Raw genomic sequence first — 19,736 nt, 5'->3', positions numbered from 1 at the left:
AACTTTAAGTCCTCTATTCTCTGCACTGTAAAATGGACCATGGTGACTACCTCAGAACACTAGAGCCAAGCACTTCTGCCGGGCATGAGATGCCAGGCCGGACCCTTAGCAAGCAGGGGTCAGCAGGGGCCGTAACTGTCGTCCCTGTGACAGCTGGTGGACCCGGTAGGTGATGGCTGGATCTCCCGGGCAGGGAACTGGCCCCACGGACAGCAAGCCCGTCCCTCACGTCACGGTCCGGCGCCGTAGAGGGTCTGTGCACGGAAGGCTGGGTTAGGTCACCAAAACCGCCCCCACAGCATCCGGGTGGTGGAGAGAATGTGGCATTCGGCTTCGGGCAGGCCTGGTGCTCCTGCCACAGCACCTAGCACATACTAGGCTCTCAACATGGGTTGGCCTCCGGTTTCCTCTGCTCCTTATGTAATTCTGCTTATGAGAGAAATCCAGGCTGCCTGGCGTTTTGCTGGGAACGGTGAAAATTCTGCCGCTGAAAATAACATGCGTAGGAGTAGGCCTCCGTGCAAATTGAAATGCACATTTAAAATACTGAGGCTACTTACACACATCAGCAAAACCTCTAAACCGTGGAGAAGAGAGAGAGGATTACCAAAATGGACTAACCATCTTTAACTAAGAAGGCCCCTGCCAAGCCTTCCTCTATCAAGAGACAGGGCTTTTTAGGGATTCCTCACATTAAATTAAATGGATCCTAAAAGCAGCTGGTCCCATGGAAAACTACAGCAGCTCCCCTCATCTGCGGGGGACACATTCCAAACCCCCCAGAGGAAGCCTGAAACCTCTCTAGGTACCACGTGATTTCCTGCACATACACATGCGGGATAAAGTTTAATTTATAAACGAGGCACGGGAAGAGATCGACAATGGCTAATAGCAAATGAGAACAGTTAGAACAATGTACTATGATGAAAGTTCTGTGAAGCGGTCTCTCTCTTAAAATAGCTTATTCAGGGGCGCCTGGGTGGCTCAGTTGGTTGAGCGGCCGACTTCGGCTCAGGTCATGATGTCACGGTCCGTGAGTTCGAGCCCCGTGTCGGGCTCTGTGCTGACAGCTCAGAGCCTGGAACCTGTTTCAGATTCTGTGTCTCCCTCTCTCTGACTCTCCCCTGTTCATGCTCTCTCTCTCTCTCTCTCTCTGTCTCAAAAATAAATAAACATTAAAAAAATTAAAAAAAATAATAAAATAGCTTATTCACCCTTCCTGTGAGGACGTGAGATGATAAAATGCCCTCGTGACGAGACGGAAGTGAGCTGACTGACGTAGGCACCGTGACCTAGCATTAGGCGACCGTGGACCTTCGGACGATACATCTGACCTTCTGACAAGGATCATGTGCTTCTGGACCTTGGTGGACCGTGGGTCACTGAAGCCGCGGGAAGCAAATCGTGGACAAGGGGAGACTACTGCACACGGCTTTGCCACCGACCAAAGCCCTGCTATCATTTCTCCCCAAAATATGAGTTTCTAGAGCGTTAAAGAGTACACACCTCCAGAACTTGAGTAAGACCTTATACAAACCTGCTGGCGAAAGCTCCTTCTTCATCCTTTTTAATTTCTTGGCCTTTTTCCTTCCCTCGGAGAGGGATTCTGCACAGGACTCTGTCTGCTCCAGCTCAGTGTCAGAAATCTCCCCTGATATTCTGGTCTCCAAGTCAGCTTCTGCTGGGCTGGGGCTCAGATTTCTCTTTCCTACCGTGCTGGTCGAGGTAAGACTGAAAGGCACACAGAGGGACGACATGAAAGGTGTGGAGACTATCAGGAAGACGAGCCTATAACGTGTCTTAATACTCTTAAGTCCATTACCACTTCACTAGCAGTCAACAACATGGGTGGCTGCCACCTACAAGTACGAGTTAAAGACCTTAATGCGAACTGAAATCCAAAGGTTTCCCCATGACAAGTCAAGGTTATCCAGGAGCACGTTCTACGTTACGCTTGTGTCCCTATGCGTACGAATCTAAGCGGCTCTGAGTGCTTCAAAGGACAACATTTTTTAAAGAAAGTTCCTGGTCTCTGTTTGGCAGGAGAAGAGCAGAACAGAAGAGTAGAGCTGAGATGACAAGATAAGAGTCGTCGTTGCGCCACATTGGAAGACAGCCCTGCTCCCTTCATGACTGCCTCACGGACACGCGGGACAACAGGGCACTTCTTGAGTGTGTCAGCTGTCACGTTGCTCGTCATCTGAATACACTTACAGGGCAGAGCCCACCTTCACAGATTCTCTTCTATTCCAAAGCAGTGACTTGTCAAATTTATAATTAAACCTGGCTTCTCTTTTAAAGCTTTATAGGATGTGACATGTTGAATTAAATCAAATTACATGTCCTGATTTCTCCTTGAGAAAATATGTTCCCTGAAATATAACTTGATAAAAACAGAGACCGCATGGCCGATGTGAGTCCTGTCTCCTCTAAATGGGTCTTATAAATAGATCTTTTTTTTATTAGAGCCCCCAAGTTATGAGAAACATTTAAGAATCAACTCATTCCACTTGAGGGAGGCCATTCGGGAACAGGGAGGGGGCGGGAAGGCAGAGAGCAAATGCGTACATACCCCTATTCAAGCCTTTTCTAGGAAGTGAATACTTAAAACGCTGCATACAAAAACAACACTGGCCAGCCGATTATTCCAGTTCCTCCATGTTACTCCTGCACTCACAGCTGCTCTGTACTTTATACTCGTTCGCTCACGTGAAAGAGAGGAATAAACTGCTTCCCTGGTGGTTCTTAGAAGCCACACGAGGCAGAACAGAGCTCAGAGCACACGGCCTCGAAAGACTAGCTGGCCCCTTTTTCACACGTGTCCTCTTTTTCACATACGTTACATGCACTTTTCTGAAACACCTCTTTTATGGAAGGGATATTAAGGGGGTATTCCAATGGTAATATTTTGGGAGGTTATTAAAAATTCATGCTGAAGTTTACGGTTTAAAAACCGGTAATACCTTGGGCGCCTGGGTGGCTCAGTCAGTTAAGTGACGGACTCCTGATTTCGGCTCAGGTCATGATCTCATGGTTTGTGAGTTCACACCCCGTGTGGGGCTCTGTGCTGACAACATGGAGCCTACTTGAGATTCTCTCTCTTTCTCTCTGCCCCTCCCTTGCTCCTGCTCTCTCCCTCTCTCTCTCTCAAAATAAATGAACTTAAAAAAGTTTTTTTTAACATTTATTTATTTTTGGGAGACAGAGAGAGATAGAGCATGAGCAGGGGAGGGGGAGAGAGAGAGAGGGAGACACAGAATCCGAAGCAGGCTCCAGGCTCTGAGCTGTCAGCACAAAGCCTGACGTGGGGCTCGAACCCACGAACCGCGAGACCATGACCTGAGTCAAAGTTGGACGCTCAACTGACTGAGCCACCCAGGCACCCCAAAGTAAATGAACTTAAAAAAAACCCTGATAATATCTTTTAAAAGTTTTCTTAAAGGGGCACATGGGTGACTCAGTCTTAGGTTAAGCGTCCAACTTCAGCTCAGGTCATAATCTTGCAGTTCATGAGTTCAGGCCCTGCGTCGGGCTCTGTGCTAACAGTCCAGAGCCTAGACCCTGCTTTGGACTCTGTGTCTCCCTCTCTCTCTCTCTGCCCCTCCCCTGCTCACTCGCTCTTTCTCTTTCTCTCTCTCTCAAAAATAAATAAACAAAAGTTTTCTTAAAGACAAAAATAATTTTGGCCGGTTTCTGAACATTCAGAAAATTCAAAAAGTGTTAAAAAACAATAAGGACCTGCTTTTCTACCACAAAAGGGGAAGGGGCCAAAAAATTCCTCTGTACTGTAAATCCTGGAACCTGGTAGCCTCTGAGACATAAATGTTTAATGAAAACTCAGCTGGGACTTTGAGAAATACAAAGTCTAGAAATAGCCCCAACTGCATAATAGAAATCTAGAGTATGATAAAGGTAGTATCTCAAACTACTGGGCCAAAGATGAACATTTCAACACTTTTCCAGGGTTGGAACAGCTGAAAAAGGATGCATCAGACCCATTCTTCACTTGGTACAAAAGAATAAACACCAAATGGATCAGATATCTAAGTGTAAAAAATGAAATTATCTAGGGGCGCCTGGGTGGCTCAGTTGGTTGAGAGTCCGACTTTTTTTTTTTTATGTTATTTTTGAGAGAAAGAGAGAGACAGAGTATGAACAGGGAAGGAGGAGAGAGAGAGGGAGACACAGAATCTGAAGCAGGCTCCAGGTTCTTGGCTGTCAGCACAGAGCCTGATACAGGGCTGGAACTCATAAACCGTGAGATCATGACCTGAGCTGAAGTCGGAAGCTTAAGTGACTGAGCCACCCAGGTGCTCTGAGTGTCCGACTCTTGATTTTGGCCGAGGTCACAATCCCAGGATCGTGGGATCAAGCCCCGCATCAGGTTCTGCACTGAGCATGGGGCCTGCTTGATTCTCTCTCCCTCTCTTCCTCTCCCTCTCTCTCCCCCGCTTGCTCTCTGTCTCTCTAAGTTAAAAAAAAAAAAAAAAAAAAAAAGAAAAAGAAAAAGAAACTCTCTAGTACCACAACAAAACATGGGTGAATTCTGGGTATACAAAAAGGCTTTCTCACTATGACTCACAATCCAGATGCAATAAAAAATTTATAAGTTTGACCTCATAAAAACCTTTTGCATGGCAATAAATGAGATGAGCAAAATCAAAAGGCAAATGAGGAACCAAGAAAAAATATCTGTGACATACATCACAGATGAAAGGTTAATGTCCCTGATATACAAATAACTCTCAAACTGAAGAGAAAAAAGGATAAAAAATCCTACAGAAAAATGGGCAAAGCTATGAATTCACTGTTATGGAGGGAAAGGTGGCAACATCTAACAAAACTATGTATTCATTTACTCTTTGAGCCCACATCCCACTTCTAGGAATCTGGAAGGCACACCTCCAACATTGCAAAAATATGTAGGCACGGGGGATTCGTTGCAGCTTACGGTTTGTTTGTTTTTTTTTAAACTTTTTAAAAATGTTTACTTATTTTTGAGAGAAGAGACAGAATGTGAGCAGGGGAGGGGCAGAGAAAGAGGGAGACACAGAATCTGAAGCAGGCTCTAGGCTCCGAGCTGTCAGCACAGAGCCCGACGTGGGGCTCAAACCCTTGAACCCTGAGATCATGACCTGAGCTGAAGTCAGGCGCTTAACCGACTGAGCCACCCAGGTGCCCCACTGCAGCTTTATTTGTAATTAGGAAATACGGCCAAAATGTCTAAGCATGGGAAACTGGTTACGTAAACTGTGTACACATAATCAATGAAGTTCGGAGCAATTGTAAGAAACAATGAAGATCTCAGAGAACTGATAGGGAAGGATTTCTAGTAAGGAAGGTGAAAAAACGCAACTTATGAACCCAGTACTCCCCATCTGGAGTGGGGTGTGGGGAAGAACCCTTAAGGAGTTTTGCATCTTCTGCTGTTCAGTGAGTGAAACCATTCCGAAAATACTTAGATGCATTACGGCACTGAGTGAATCTGAATGAGCTGATGTTGCTGGAAGCCAGACATAAAAATACTAGAATGGGGGAAGACAAGGAAGAGCCCCATGGGGATGGAGTGGAACGGTTTTTAAAACAAGTATGTTACATGTGCGCATCCACACACGTGCGTGTGTGCGCACCACTATGTGGGTGTGCACGTGTGTATATCCATGCGCTATCCACTGGAAGGGCCTAGGAGCAAGGAGCACATCTAGTGTCCATATCTTAACTTCTAATACCATAACCTGAAAAAAAAACCAGGGCTTCTCGAAGAACTGGCCCATTCCACAGGTGGCCTAAAGGAGGCACAGAATGAGCCTGGAACATCCCACAATATTACCACAAAGGAGGAAACTGCTCAAGAGATGATGAGGCGTGTATGCCACGGGACCTAAGGACCAGGTGGAGAGGGCTTTCACTGGCCAGATATTTAAGCACCAAAATAATTAAAAGGCAATAACAAATTCTAAACTGTTGAAAACATAGAAATCCATGGGTTTAGAGAATACATAATACGGGGTAGGGGGGAGGGAGAAGGGAGAGCTCTTCTAGTTGAGTAGTAACTATGAAATGGTAATGGCGGAAGACAAATGGAGTTCCCAGGTGACCCTTCTGCAACCATCACACGAAGGATGGTTGAGGCAAATATCATCGGTAGCTGCTACACCTGAGGAGATTTTTTTTTAATTATTATTTTTTTAAGTTTATTTATTTTGAGAGAGAGAGAGAGAGAGCGCACACGTGCAGTGGAGAGAGGGAGAGGATCCCAACCCAAGCAGGCTTCACGCTGTCTGCACAGAGCGCAACGCGGGGCTCAAACTCACAAACCCCAATCGTGACCTGAGCTGAAACTAAGAGTGAGACGTTTAACCAACCGAGCCACCTAAGCACCCCATCTGGGGAGATGTTTTCATGAAGAGGAGGATATCTTCATGGTCTGAAAGTGTCTCCCAACACAGTGATACCGTCACAAAGGCACAGCATCACTTATGTACTATTCCGGTCAGGACAGTGTGACAGAAATGTAACCATGATGAAACATCAGACAGACCCAAATGAAAACCATTTTACTGAAAAAGGGTGCTGAGGGGAGGTGCTGGTGTTCCTCAACAGTGTCACTGTCATAAAAGAGACCAGAGAGCCACCGAAAAGGAGATGTTAGACATTCTCACAGACTGGGTCTTCTAACGGACGGGGGAAAGTGATACAGATAATGCTAGATCAAATAATACAACTTGGATATGAACAGTATATTAAAATATTATATCAATGTTAAATTCCTGAGGTCGGTAACTGTGCTATTATTTACATGCAATGAAATTCACTCGTTTTAGGGGTACAGTTTGGTTAATTTTTGGAACTGTGTGTACAACTATGTAAGGACAAAGGCAACAAAAAGAGAAGAGTTCCCTTTCTCTAAAAAGATTCCTTGGGCCACTCTGCCCCGAATTCTCTGATCTGCCTGCAATCCCTTATAGTTTCGCCTTTTCTAGAAGTTGGTATACGTGAAATCACACAGTCTTTGGTCTTTTGTGTTTGACTCTTTCACTTAACACAATACCCCGAGAACCAGCCATGCGGCTGCAAGTACTGGCATTTTATTCCTTCTATTACTGAGCGTTATTTCACAGTATGGCCATACCACAATTCGTGTGCCAGCTGACGGACATTTGGGCTGCCTCCTACATTTCGCTGTTATAAATAATAATACCGTGAACACTTGTGGAAAGGCTTTTCTGGATTTTTTTTTTAAGTCATGGTAAAATACACACACCATTAAATTCACCATGTTAACCACTTTAAGTGTATAGTTCAGTGCTATTAAGTACATTTGTAATGTTGTGAAACCACCATCACCATCCATTTCCCGTATTCTCAGTTTGCAAAACTGAAACTCTGTACCCATGAAACAGTCACTCCCTGTTCTCCCTTCTTCCCAACCCCTGGCAACCACCATTCTTTCTGCCCCTTTGATTTTGACTACTCTAACAGGTATCTCATAGAAGTGGAATCGTGTAGTATTTGTCCTTCTGTGACTGGCTTATTTCACTTAGCACGATGTCACGCAACGTTCATCCATGTTGTAGCTGGTGTTAGAACATCTTTTCCTTTTAAGGGTGAATACTATTCCAATGTGTGCTTACCCATTCATTTGTCAATGGACACCTGGGATGCTTCCGTATTTTAGCTGTGAAAAATACTAATTTGAACCAGGGTGTACAAAGACCTTGCTTTCAATTCCTTTGGGCATATACCAAGACATGGAATTGTTGGATCAGACAGTTAAGTTTGTTTTTAGTTTTGAAGGAACCATCATACTGTTTTCACAGCAACATTCCCACAAACAGTGCATAAGGCTCCAAATTCTCCACATCTTCTTTAACACTTGTTCTTTTCTGGTTTGCTGTGTTTGTTTGTTTGTTTGTTTGTTTGTTTGTTTGTTTTTTACGGTAGTGATCCTAATGGGCATAAGGTGGTATCTCACTGTGGTTTCCATTTACATTTCCCTAATGATTAGTGATGTCGAGAATCTTTTCATGAGCTTATCGGCCATTTGTATATCTTCTTTAGAGATACATCTATGCAAGATCTTTGCCTGTTTTTGAATCAGGTTGGTTTCTGTTGAGTTTTAGTTCCCTGTAAATGCTAGATATTGATCCATTATCGGAGATAGGAGTTCATTCTGTGTATGGTGTAAGGTAAGGGTCCAACTTCATTCTTTACCATTTGGATATCCAGTTTACCCAACACCACTTACCAAAAAGTCTGTCCTTTCTGCACAAAATGGTCTTGGCATTATTACATCAAAAATGATTTGACTGTATATGGGAAGGTTTATTTCTGGGCTCTTTATTCTATTCCATTGCTCTCTGTGTCTGTCTTCAGGCCCATACCACACTGTTTTGGTTATTGTAGTTGTGCAGTAAGTCTTAAAATCAGAAAGTGTTAGTCCTCCAAATTTGTCCTTCTTTCTCAAGATTGTTTTGGCTATTTGGGATTCCTTGAGAATATATATAAATTTCAGGATGGACTTTTCTATGTCTGCAAAAAATGTCATTGGGATTTTGATAGGGATTGCACTGAATCCATAGATCAGTCTGGCTGGTACTGACATCTTTACAATATCAAGTTTTCAATCCATGAACAGGTGGTATCTTTTCATTTATGAAGATCTTCTTTCTTTTGGCAGTGTTTTGTTGTTGGGAAGACAGAGCCAGCTCTCTCCATCTTCCTCTTCTTACAAGGGCACTAATTCCACCATGAGGATCCACCCTCATGACCCTATCTAACTTTAACCACCTTCCAAAGGCCCCATCTTCTAATACCATCACATTGGGAGTTAGGGATTCAACACATGAACTTGGGGGTGCAGGTGCCACAATTCAGACTAAGAGCAAAAGGTCACTAATACTTTTTCCATCTTTTCTTCTAGAAGTGTTATAGTTTTAATTCTTAAATTTAGGTCTATGAGCATTTCAAGTTAACCATGTATATGGTGTGATTTAAGAGAAGTTCAATTTTTGCATACCACTACACAATTGTTTCACAACTATTTGTTGACAAACCTAACTCTGCCTCCTGGATTATCAGCACCTTTGTCAGGAATGTCAAATTTTTCCAACTTCCTGACAGTTGTTAATCTTGAGAGTTTGAGAACAAGAAGTCAGAATTCCTGAATAACAAATTATTCTATACTTTTCATAGCACTTTACTACATGTTTTTAAATAATAGTTATAATCGTAAATAATGAATCACCTTTTTGTGACAGGGTTATATTTAAAGTTTCAGGGGTCAGTTCAGTAAAATAAGATATAATAATAAATGTATGGTTATTATGATTACAAACTATATAGTGTGACAAAATTATGTATTTCCATAACATGTAAAAATAATCTCTACCTGATATAGATATTTGGTAACAGAAAACATTAAAAGGATAAAACACTAGCACTGAATGGATGCCCAATAAACATCATTTAAAAACTAAAAAATGGAGCGCCTGGGTGGCTCAGTCGGTTAAGCATCCGACTTCAGCTCAGGTCATGATCTCATAGTCCACGGGTTTGAACCCCGCATCGGGCTCTGTGCTGACAGCTCTGAGCCTGGAGCCTGCTTCAGATTCTGTGTCTCCCTCTCTCTCTACCCATCCCCCATTCACACTCTGTGTCTCTCTCTCTCTCTCCCTCTCTCTCTCAAAAGTAAATAAACATTAAAAAAATTTTTTAACTAAAAAATGTCACAAATATTTAATATTTAAAAGTTATTCTTAAATAAGATTTTAAAATACATAACTACTAATTGCTACTATTTGTCTTATGACAAATAATCCAGATGCAGAAAAGTTTCTTTCATGTTGTGCTGAAGTTGGTCAAATTGTTCTGAGTGTGTCCAAAGCAAATACAAGCTGGTTGTTAAGATTACATATTGCTTCATGTAAGCTCATTTCCTCTTTGAGGGATGAAAACATTTTGTCTGCTTGCCTTGATTTTGGTTTTGATATTGCTTGGCCTAATTCAGATTTGGGATGAGCTGATTGCACATCAAAGTATTCCACGATGCTATTTACATCTTGCCTTTGCATTTCTTCCGTAAAGGTAATTACAAAGAACTGTAGCCTTACAGCAAATATTCAAACACTAGAACGCTACTGGATTCCATTAGGATGACATAACATTTGGGTATCCTGGCAAGGTCAATAGAGCTATTACAGAGAAACATGTTTCAGAACTGCCAATTTAAAGACTGCTTCCAAAACTTACTATTTCTTGGAACAAGATTTGCAGGATTTTTATAAAGTGTACTGATGTGAGTAAACTCATTAATATGTTTTTATTTATAAAAATGACTCACTGTTAGCAACAGCCAAGGCTACGACCATACACTTACAACATGGTGGCAGTGACGAATGGGAATGACGGATGTGACCGTGGCCCCTTCTGCTCTGTACGCTCCTGTGCTGGTCTCTGAAATGCTGACCTTAACCTTTGACACTGATTCCACTCTTGCTTTCAACTTCATGTGAGTGGATTCCTTTGAACTAGTAATACCTATGTTGATCATTAAACTTTAAGGCCCACAGATTTTCTTCCTTTATCCTGATTAGTTGACTGATTTTTCTCACAACTTGGAGTAACATAAAATGTCCCTAGAGGGTGCCTGGTTAGCTCAGTCGGTTGAGCATCCAACTCTTTATTTCAGCTTAGGTCATGATCCTCTAGTCATGGGATTGAACCCCACATCAGGCTCTGTGCTAAGCATGGAGACTGCTTAAGATTCTCTCCCTCTCCCTCTCTCTCCCTCTATCCCCTTCTCTCCCTCTGTCCCTCTCCCCCACTTGTGCACACTCTCTCTAAAATAAAATTTAAATTTAAATTAAAAAAAAAAAGTCCCTAGAAATGTCAGGAAGAGATTCCTGCATGGAAACGCTGCTGGAACTCAACAGACCATAAATGTGTGGTTGTGTTTCTGGACACTCTATTCTGTTTCATCATCTATTCGTCGTTCCGTATGCCAGCACCACACTGTTATTATATCTGTAGCTTTATAGTAAGTCTTAAAGACAGAGGATAAGTCCTTCAGTTGGCTGGGAGGTTCATGCTGCTGGATAAAACAGCCATTTTTCGTTTTAAGTTCCGTGAGAACAGGTTCTCACAATCCTTGATGGCCAGGGGCCTCTCAGTACCTGGGTCGGGGCCATCAGTCAGCCCTCTGCAGTCAAGGTTTGCTGAAGGGATGGAATAAATGAAGTGAATGCTTCCCCTGTAAGAGCAAGAAGGCAAGTGACAAACAACAAATTGCTCATTTCATCCTCAATTATATATGACGTTAACAAGGTTTACATTCCAGTATATAGTCAACTTTCCCTATCTGTCTGGATAAAAACACATTCCCTATGAGATATACCTAACGGAAAGAAGGAATCTAATCTCCCTCTGAGCAAACTACCTCACAAAGCAAAATGAACTGGAAAAATCTGCGGAAGTGGGAGCTAGAAAATGCATTTTTATTGTTCTCACAAATTCTCATGCTGAATTCAAATTCCACGAGCATGAGTGTCTCTGTGTTTGTGGGCATGATCTGGGTGGCCAGGGGAGGATGTTTACTAGGCTACGCTCCATTCAGAAGGCAATCCCTTGGACACAGCTGATGAACTGTGACTCTCATTTCTAACAAAGAATTTCAGTTTGAAAAGCAAAATTAAAATCAAATAAGGTATGTCTGTATGTTAGCTACCCAGGATTAAGGGATATCTCTTAAGGAATGAGAGAAGCATTATTCCTCCCTCATATGGGGGAAGCAGGGAAAAGAAAGAGAATATATGAATATATTGTGTGAGTATGTGGCTCAGTCCTAGGTATCAAGTTCATAGTTAAATAGGAGATTGGCCTAAATAAGTGAAAAATTGGTTCTGGTCGCAAAGAATCAATGGCATTCAACGTGGTTTGAACTTGGCTAAATAATCCCGTACTGCTAACTCACTTTAATTCAACACAGAAAAAATTAACTGATGATGCACAGAGAAATTAATGATAATTCCTAGATAAGGAATTTATACTCAACACAGAATTAGTTGAAGCCAAATTCAGAACAAACATGTGAAATTTTCAGAGGCTGGGATGAAATTTACTTTCGCACTAAAGTTTACTTTTGTCTCTGATGAATGGATTTACTAATCAAATCAGTAATGTGAGCAAATCAAAACAACTCCCCCTATACCAAAAGTCCAACTGTTGCAGAAAATAAACAGCTTTTTAAAAATTTCCAGGAAGTTAAACACGACCAGTTGGACACACATATTTATCTGTAGAGAGATATAAATAACTTGACCAAGGCACAGAGAACAGGAGAGGCAGCATCAGAGGACAGGATGTCAGCTCACTTTGGAGACACTCTTTGGAGACGACAGGAGAAAGAAGAGTGCCAAAGAACTTTGCACAGAGGAGGAAACAGAAATCTAAGTGTTGTATAAAAAGCTGATTCACTCTCAACAGAGCCCTGCGAAGTCTCGGCAAATAAGAGGCACCAGATTCCTAAAACAAGGAGGTGACAAGACGGGAAAGGCCGTCCTAGGATCCCCGACCCTGTCCCAGGGAAGCCGGGGACCAGCATACCCCCAGGCCAAGAGGAGTGGGACAGGGGTTTGCTTTCTCCCAGAGGCACTAAGCCCAGAAGTGCAGAGTGGGATTGAGTAGGACAATAAGGAGCGATGAACAGGGGAAGGATCATCCCCCACATCCTGAGAAGGGAGGCCCCCAGCTCCCTCCTGCCAATCAGTACTCAGAGCACCAACAGTCAGGCTCACTTCCCCTGAGGTACAAATCAGAAAATCAACATCTAAAAATACCTGAATGCTTACAGCTAATGCCACAATGTTGAATGCTTTTGTCCTAAGATCAGGGATAAGACGCCAAGGCTGGCTGTCACTATTTCTACTTAACAGTGTGCTAGAGGCCCTAGACAGTGCAATAAGACAAGAGAAAGAGATAAAATTTATATATGGGGCGCCTGGGTGGCTCAGTCGGTTGAGTGTCTAACTCTGGCTCAAGTCATGATCTTGCAGTTGGTGAGTTCGAGCCCTGTGTCGGTCTCTGTGCTAACAGCGTTGAGCCTGGAGCCTGCTTCAGATTCTGTGTCTCCCTCTCTCTCTGCCCCTTCCCTGCTCACGCTCTGTTCTGTCTCTCCAAAAACTAAAACAAAACGTTAAAAATTTTTTTTAAAAAAAGAAAAATTTAGGGGCGCCTGGGTGGCTCAGTCGATTAAGTGTCTGACTTCAGCTCAGGTCATGATCTCACAGTTTGTGAGTTTGAGCCCCGCATCAGGCTCTATGCTGACAGCTTAGAGCCTGGAGCCTGCTTCAAATTCTATGTCTCCCTCTCTCTCTCTCTGCTCCTCCCCTGCTCACGCTCTGTCTCTCCTTCAAAAATAAATAAAAACATTAAAAAAAAATTTTTTTTAAAGAAAAATGTATATGGCCCATTGGGCAGGGAAAAATACAGTTGCCTTTACTTACAGACATGGTTGTCTAAACAGAAAATATCAAATACTCTATAAAAAGTTATTAGAACTAAAAAAAAAGTTATTAGAACTAAGAAGTGAATTTAGTGAGGTTCAACAATACATGGTCAAGATATACAAATCAACTGTATTTCTTTATATTATAAATGAATGAATGGAATCAGAACTTGAAAATACATGACTTACAATAGCATCAAAAAGCAAAATACTTAGGGACAACTGTAATAAAGCATATGTAAAATCTGTATGGTGAAAACTATAATAAACTGATGAGAAAAATCAAAGAAAACCTCAACAGGTGAAAAGATACACCACGTTCATGAGTTGGAAGGCTCAATACAGTTAAGATGTGAATTCTCTCTAAAATGATCTATAGATGCAACATAACCCCAATCAGAGATCTAGCAGGCTTTTTTTAAGTTTATTTTTTGAGAGAGGGAGAGGGAGGGAGGGAGGGAGGGAGGGAGAGAGAGAGAGAGAGAGAGAGAGCACACGTGCTCGCAAGTGGGGGAGAGGCAGAGAGAGAGGGAGAGAGAGCATCCCAAGCAGGCTCCACAATGTCCAGTGCAGAGCCCGACGTGGGGCTCGAACTCACCAACTATGAGATGGTGACCCGAGCCGAAGTCAAGAGTTGGGATGCTCAACTAAACGAGCCACCCAGGCACCCCACCTAGCAGGCTTTTAGGAGAAGTCAACAAAATGACCCTAAACTTTATGTGGAAAAGTGAAGAACAAGGATGAAGGATTTACTATCTGATTTTAAGACTCCCTGTAAACCTGTCGTCATCAAGACAGTGTGGTGCTGGTAAAAGGATGGACATATAGACACCTTTTGACAAAGAAGTCAAAGTAATTCAACATAGGGCAGTGTTGCCAAGACAAATGGACACCTATGTGCAAAAAACGAACTTGTGCCCGTGTCTTACACCACACAGAAAAATCAACTCGAAATAGATCGCGTACCTATACATAAAGCCAAAAACTGTCAAAATTTACAGAAAAAAAAATAAGAAAGTCTTCCTGACTCTGGTTTGGGCGAGGGTTGCTTAAGTAGATCACAAAAAGCACAAGCCGTAAAGAAAATCGGAAGCCTCGGGGAAAACACATGTAATTGCAAAGCCAGCTTCTCACCTCATCGCTCCACAGAGAAAAGACACCAATGACATTAGCCTCCACACCCACAGCTTCTTATCTCTTTTCAGTTTATTCTTAAAGAAACCAAAGGAGTCAGATATTTGAAGAAAATCTTCAACACAAGAGTCAAAACCCAGAGCAGACCAGCATAAAGAGAGAATCAACTCTGAGGAAACAGACAATGCAGGGAGGCGGGAAAACTTTAACCACTACGGGCAGTCTTTCCACATACTATTAGGACCATAAAAATGACTGGACAATCCTACCATTTTTCTAAGTCAAGGGATAAACAGAAAAACTCAGACACAGCAATAATTGCATTACTTGAAAAAAGTAAGTATCAAAAGAAAAGAGTGGAGAGCGGTTGGCCCTCAGGGAAAGGAGGAGGGCATCAGGGACAGCTGCTTTTAATTATAAAATTTTTCTATTACTTGGCTTTAAAAAACAATGTTCGTGTATTTCGCTGAAAACATTCAGAAAGAAAAAAAAGCCAAGACTTCCCAAAGATGCACTTGGCGTCGTGAAAAACCTTCATACCAGTAGTAGGTCCTTACTTGTCCATGTTAAACGGGCATGCTCAGCTCTCCTACACCCACTGCCTTTGAGACTTCGAATAAGACACCGCTTTTCAGAGCCTCCAGTTCTGCTCTCTAACTCCAGGGAGAGCGGACGAGATCACCTTCAAGCATCTTCCGGCTCCATGAGCGTACAGTGTGATCAAGTAAAACTTCTGCTCACACAGTTACAGGTGCGACCGAGTCCTTCAAAGAATCTATCTCATTTCTTCGCAAATGTCCTACAACGTAGACTAGTCTTCAGTCTACACTTCCATCCGTCAGAATTAGTGTGGTAACACAGGATTGCATAGTTATGAGCATTTGCAAGTAGAAACGACTCTTAAGAAAAAAATTAAAACCAGTTACCCAAACAACAATGAAATTCAAAGCATCAGGATCATATTCCTATATATTTTTTAAGACATCCCATCTCCTTGGAAACTGGTGTTTTTTCTCTTGACTTTTTAAAAGTTTATTTATCTTGAGAGAGAGAGCAGGGGAGGGGAAGAGAGAGAGGGAAAGAGAGAATCCTAAGCAGGCTCTGTGTGGATGTGGGGCTCGAGCTCACAAATCATGAAATCATACCTGAGCAGAAACCAAGAGTTGGACGCTTAACTGAAAGAGCCACCCCAGTGCCCCAGTTTTTCTTATAAACCCACCAAATCCAACCTGAGAAGGAAAAAAAAAAAACCATGTCAAGTGAGCATCAGGCTCAAATTTGGAAGAAAACTGTTCCACAAATGATGAAGAAGAAAGTAGGTAGGTGGGATATCATATTCATGAAGGATCCAACTCTTCCTCCCTGGATGGGCACTCACGCTTACTGCAGCCAAAATGATCTCAACTAACGGAGAGGGAGACACTGGTGACGAAAGATAGTAAAAAAAAGAGAGAGAGAGAAAGAGAGAGAGCTACTGACCACATGGAAAATGCCACTCCAAAGTCTAGTAGTTTCACTACAGCCATCAATTCCGCCATTCTGAACGGACATTCACATCACATATTTAACCAAATTAATGCTGCGATGACTTCATTAGCACTACCGATCTGACTTGATGAATCAACAGGGTATAATGGCTTTACCAGGACAAGACAACATCATTTCTGCTCCTTCGGAACAGAGGACCTCCCGGAAGCTGTTCTGACATCAGGAAACCACACGCTTCTTGCATCCTGGTTCGGTTTTTGAAGACCCTTCTGGAGTAATTTGTGACTGCAGCACGCTAGAATCAAATCCCTTCCAAGAATTTACAACCATTCATCTAAGATGACGACCTCATGGTTGTTCCCAAGAATTCCCTGATTCTTTTACCAAATCGAGGACAACTGATGGGATACTCAGAAAACGGTGGCCTGAACACTGATTTCTGTAGCATGAGATTAACTGCCTTTTATGTTCCCTTAAAACATTATGATAAGGCACACGTGAACAATCTTCTGCAGAGCTGATATTCCAAGGATCCGGTCAATCTACACCCACCTTCATATGGCTCTTTCAGTCTAAACAACAAGACGATAAAATAAAGTGGATTATGGTATAATTATAAAAGAATGTCATTCCTTTCAGCCTTGTTTTTAGCAAAGAAAGCATTCCTAGTATGATCTATATTTTTCAAAAAGGAAAAAGCAGGGGCGTCTGGGTGGCTCAGTCAGGTAAGCGGCCGATTCTTGATTTTGGCCCAGATCGTGATTCATGGTGGTGAGATCGAGCCCCTCATTGGGCTCCGTGCCGGGCAAGGAGTATGCTTAAGACTCGCTTTCCCTCTCCGACTGCCCCTCCCCCTCCTACCCCTGCACATACAGGCATGCGTGTTCTCCCTCAAAAAAAGAAAAAAGGGAAAAAGTAGTCTTCAGGACCTTTCCCCAATACGACGCTAGGTTAGAAGGTATGTTCCCAGGGTGTTACGAATTCTCTTGTTCATTCAGTTACTTAAACCTTTCTTTGAGTGACCACCAGGCATACGTTAGGTCCTGGAACGCAGTATAAATAAACGGTAGCTTTTCCCCAAGGCGGAGAATTCCCGAGGATCCCAGGTGGCCTGGACGGCATCTCACAAGGCATTTCTGGGAGCAGAGAAGGATCACAAAAGGGTGTATGAGGAGGGGGCAGACACTCTGGAAAGAGCACAAATGGGATCTGGGATGAGAGCGATGAGGGCCCGGATCCGGGTTCTGTCATTTACTGGTTTGGGGACTCCGGACAAATTCCCGTACTTTGGTGAGTCTCAGTCTCTTCAGTTAAGGAATAGGCTATGATGAGGACGAAGGAAGAAAAAGAAATACAAGAGCCCAAGCTACAGTGCCTGGCACGTGGCAGACACCTGGACGACGGTGCCTTCGCTGTCCCTTCGCTGTCCCCTCCCTGTCGTGTGGTGGGCATGGGTGGGCATGTTTTTGGAGATGATGCTGATGTGAGTCTTCAGAGCCGGGGGTCCAAACCCTCGCAACCCATCAGGAAAGGAGGAGAGACAGAGACAGAGAGAAGGGGGAGCGGAAGGGAGTCGCAAGCAGCCTGCGCAGGTCGTACGGGCCGCAGGGGGGAGGAGGGCAGGTGTCCAGCAGCCTCCCCGGCGGGCGTGAAGCCATCGGTCAACTGCCACCTGTCGATTCATGGGTGCGTGGAACCTGCAGATCGTCAAGAACCTCCCCAAACGCCCTACCATGTTGGAAATGTACACGAGGCTTCCACAAGACACGGTTCCGTTTTTTTCCCCAGCAGTATGAAAACTTCACATGCACAGAAAAGTTTCAAGAAACGCACAGTAAACATCCATTTAGCCATCACTTAGACTCTACGATTAGTTCTACTTTGGGACTGAAGATACGAAAATATACAGCAAATTTTAGTTCTTTTGCATTTGGGAAAAGGGGCACAAAAGGGAGGCTGTGAACGCTCCCATCTGGCAAGCATCCACGTGCCGTCTGCACTACCAGCAGCGCGACTGAGCGAAACGGAATCTGTGCTTCGGGGATCCTTGAACGGACAAAGCGGAGCCCATCAACTCTGTGGACGGCATTTACACCCGGAAGCGCCTACGAGCACAAAGACCAACGTGGTGCTGGGCCACAGCAACCATAGCTGGGCCTCACAGCTGACCTTCGCCAAATGAACACAAACCTCCTGTTGCTTCTGCTGACTTAGGATGGACTGGCAGAATTGAAAAAAAAAAATTTTTATTAGTTTTCTTTATTTTTGAGAGGCAGAGACAGAGTGCGAGCGGGGGAGGGGCAGCGAGAGAGAGGGAGACACAGAATCCGAAGCGGGCTCCGGGCTCCGAGCCGTCAGCACAGAGTCCAATGCGGGGTCTGAACTCACGAACTGTGAGATCAAGACCTGAGCCGAAGTCGGTCGCTCAACCGACTGAGCCACCCAGGCGCCCCCAGAATTTTTTAAAAGCATACAGTGTCAAAAAAAGAACTGCCAGAAAAACGTGAAAAATGTCTACACTTCGAAATTCATCTACACAATTTACACATTTCATATTTTATTTCAGCTATAAGTACTACAAGAAATACAGAAATAATCCTAACTGCACTGATCTGCGGAAATGAAACAGGAAATGTGTTTTTCTTTAGTTAACAGACATATAAAAACAAGTACTTCCCTGCCCTATCTAAGCCTGCCGAGGGCAATTTCAATTGTTAGCACCATTAAAAAAAATTATAATCGGGGCACCTGGATGGCTCAGTTGATGAAGCATCTGACTCTTGGTTTCGGTTCAGGTCATGATCTCAGGGTTGGGGACTTAGAGCCTTGCATTGTGCTGACAGTGGGGAGCCTGCTTGGGATTCTCTCTCCCCCTCTCTCTCTGCCTCCCCCCCACTCATGGTCTCTCTCTCTTTCTCTCAAAATAAACTGAAATGTAAAAAAAATCATACTCTTACATGAAGATAAGTATGAGGAATGTAACACATTATTAGAAACACAGGTAATTACTTTTAATTATGGTTGATCAAATAAATAACACCAAGCATATGGAAAGAAAACACCAATTCTCAAACACCACTGCCATTATGAGACATGAACACGTTTCCAGTCATCAGAAGTCGTGTGAGCGCAAGACGCTATTCAACTGAGCTTCCGTGTTCTTTAACATAAAATCTTGACAGGACATTCTGCTTTCAACTGTGAAGGAAAAGAAGCCTTTTCCATTTTTTGCTTTTGTCAGTTTTTGCAGCGTTGACGCTTCGTACTCTAGATCTGTTACGGGAGACCTTCATCTACAAATCAACCCATCTGGGTGCCAGCCACACGACAGCCCATACAACAGACGAGAAAAGAAAGGCCAGATCTCAGCAGCGTATTCCAACCAAATTCAACAACTTCTCGTCTTATCTTGACAATTTTTCATCTACAAACACATTTAAATAAAGTATAAAACAGATGAGCAGTAACTGAAAAAGACGACTTCATCCCCTCTTTTTCTATCAAATTCATAATTTTCTATTCAAATTTTTAAAGTATTCTAGGTCTGTCATCAGCGTCCTCCCTTCCCCAGGTACCGCGAGAAAGAAAGGCTCTAAAATACACATAACAT

At 43.2% G+C, this 19,736-nt stretch overlaps 1 protein-coding gene across 1 annotated transcript in view; it reads right to left on the bottom strand.

Annotated features, from left to right (window-relative positions):
• Positions 1 to 19,736, bottom strand: part of PARN (poly(A)-specific ribonuclease) — a 167,071-nt gene that overhangs the window by 9,490 nt on the left and 137,845 nt on the right. Inside the window, exon 23 of the mRNA XM_047087376.1 lies at positions 1,538 to 1,731. Within this exon, the coding sequence (XP_046943332.1) occupies positions 1,538 to 1,731 (194 nt within the window). The remainder of the gene's footprint in view (positions 1 to 1,537; positions 1,732 to 19,736) is intronic.

Source organism: Lynx rufus, unplaced genomic scaffold (assembly GCF_022079265.1).
Source record: "Lynx rufus isolate CCGP_SWC_20201006 ecotype Redwood Valley unplaced genomic scaffold, mLynRuf1.p SCAF_23, whole genome shotgun sequence".
NCBI classification, from domain to species: domain Eukaryota; kingdom Metazoa; phylum Chordata; class Mammalia; order Carnivora; family Felidae; genus Lynx; species Lynx rufus.
This window is presented reverse-complemented; position numbering and strand designations above follow the sequence as displayed.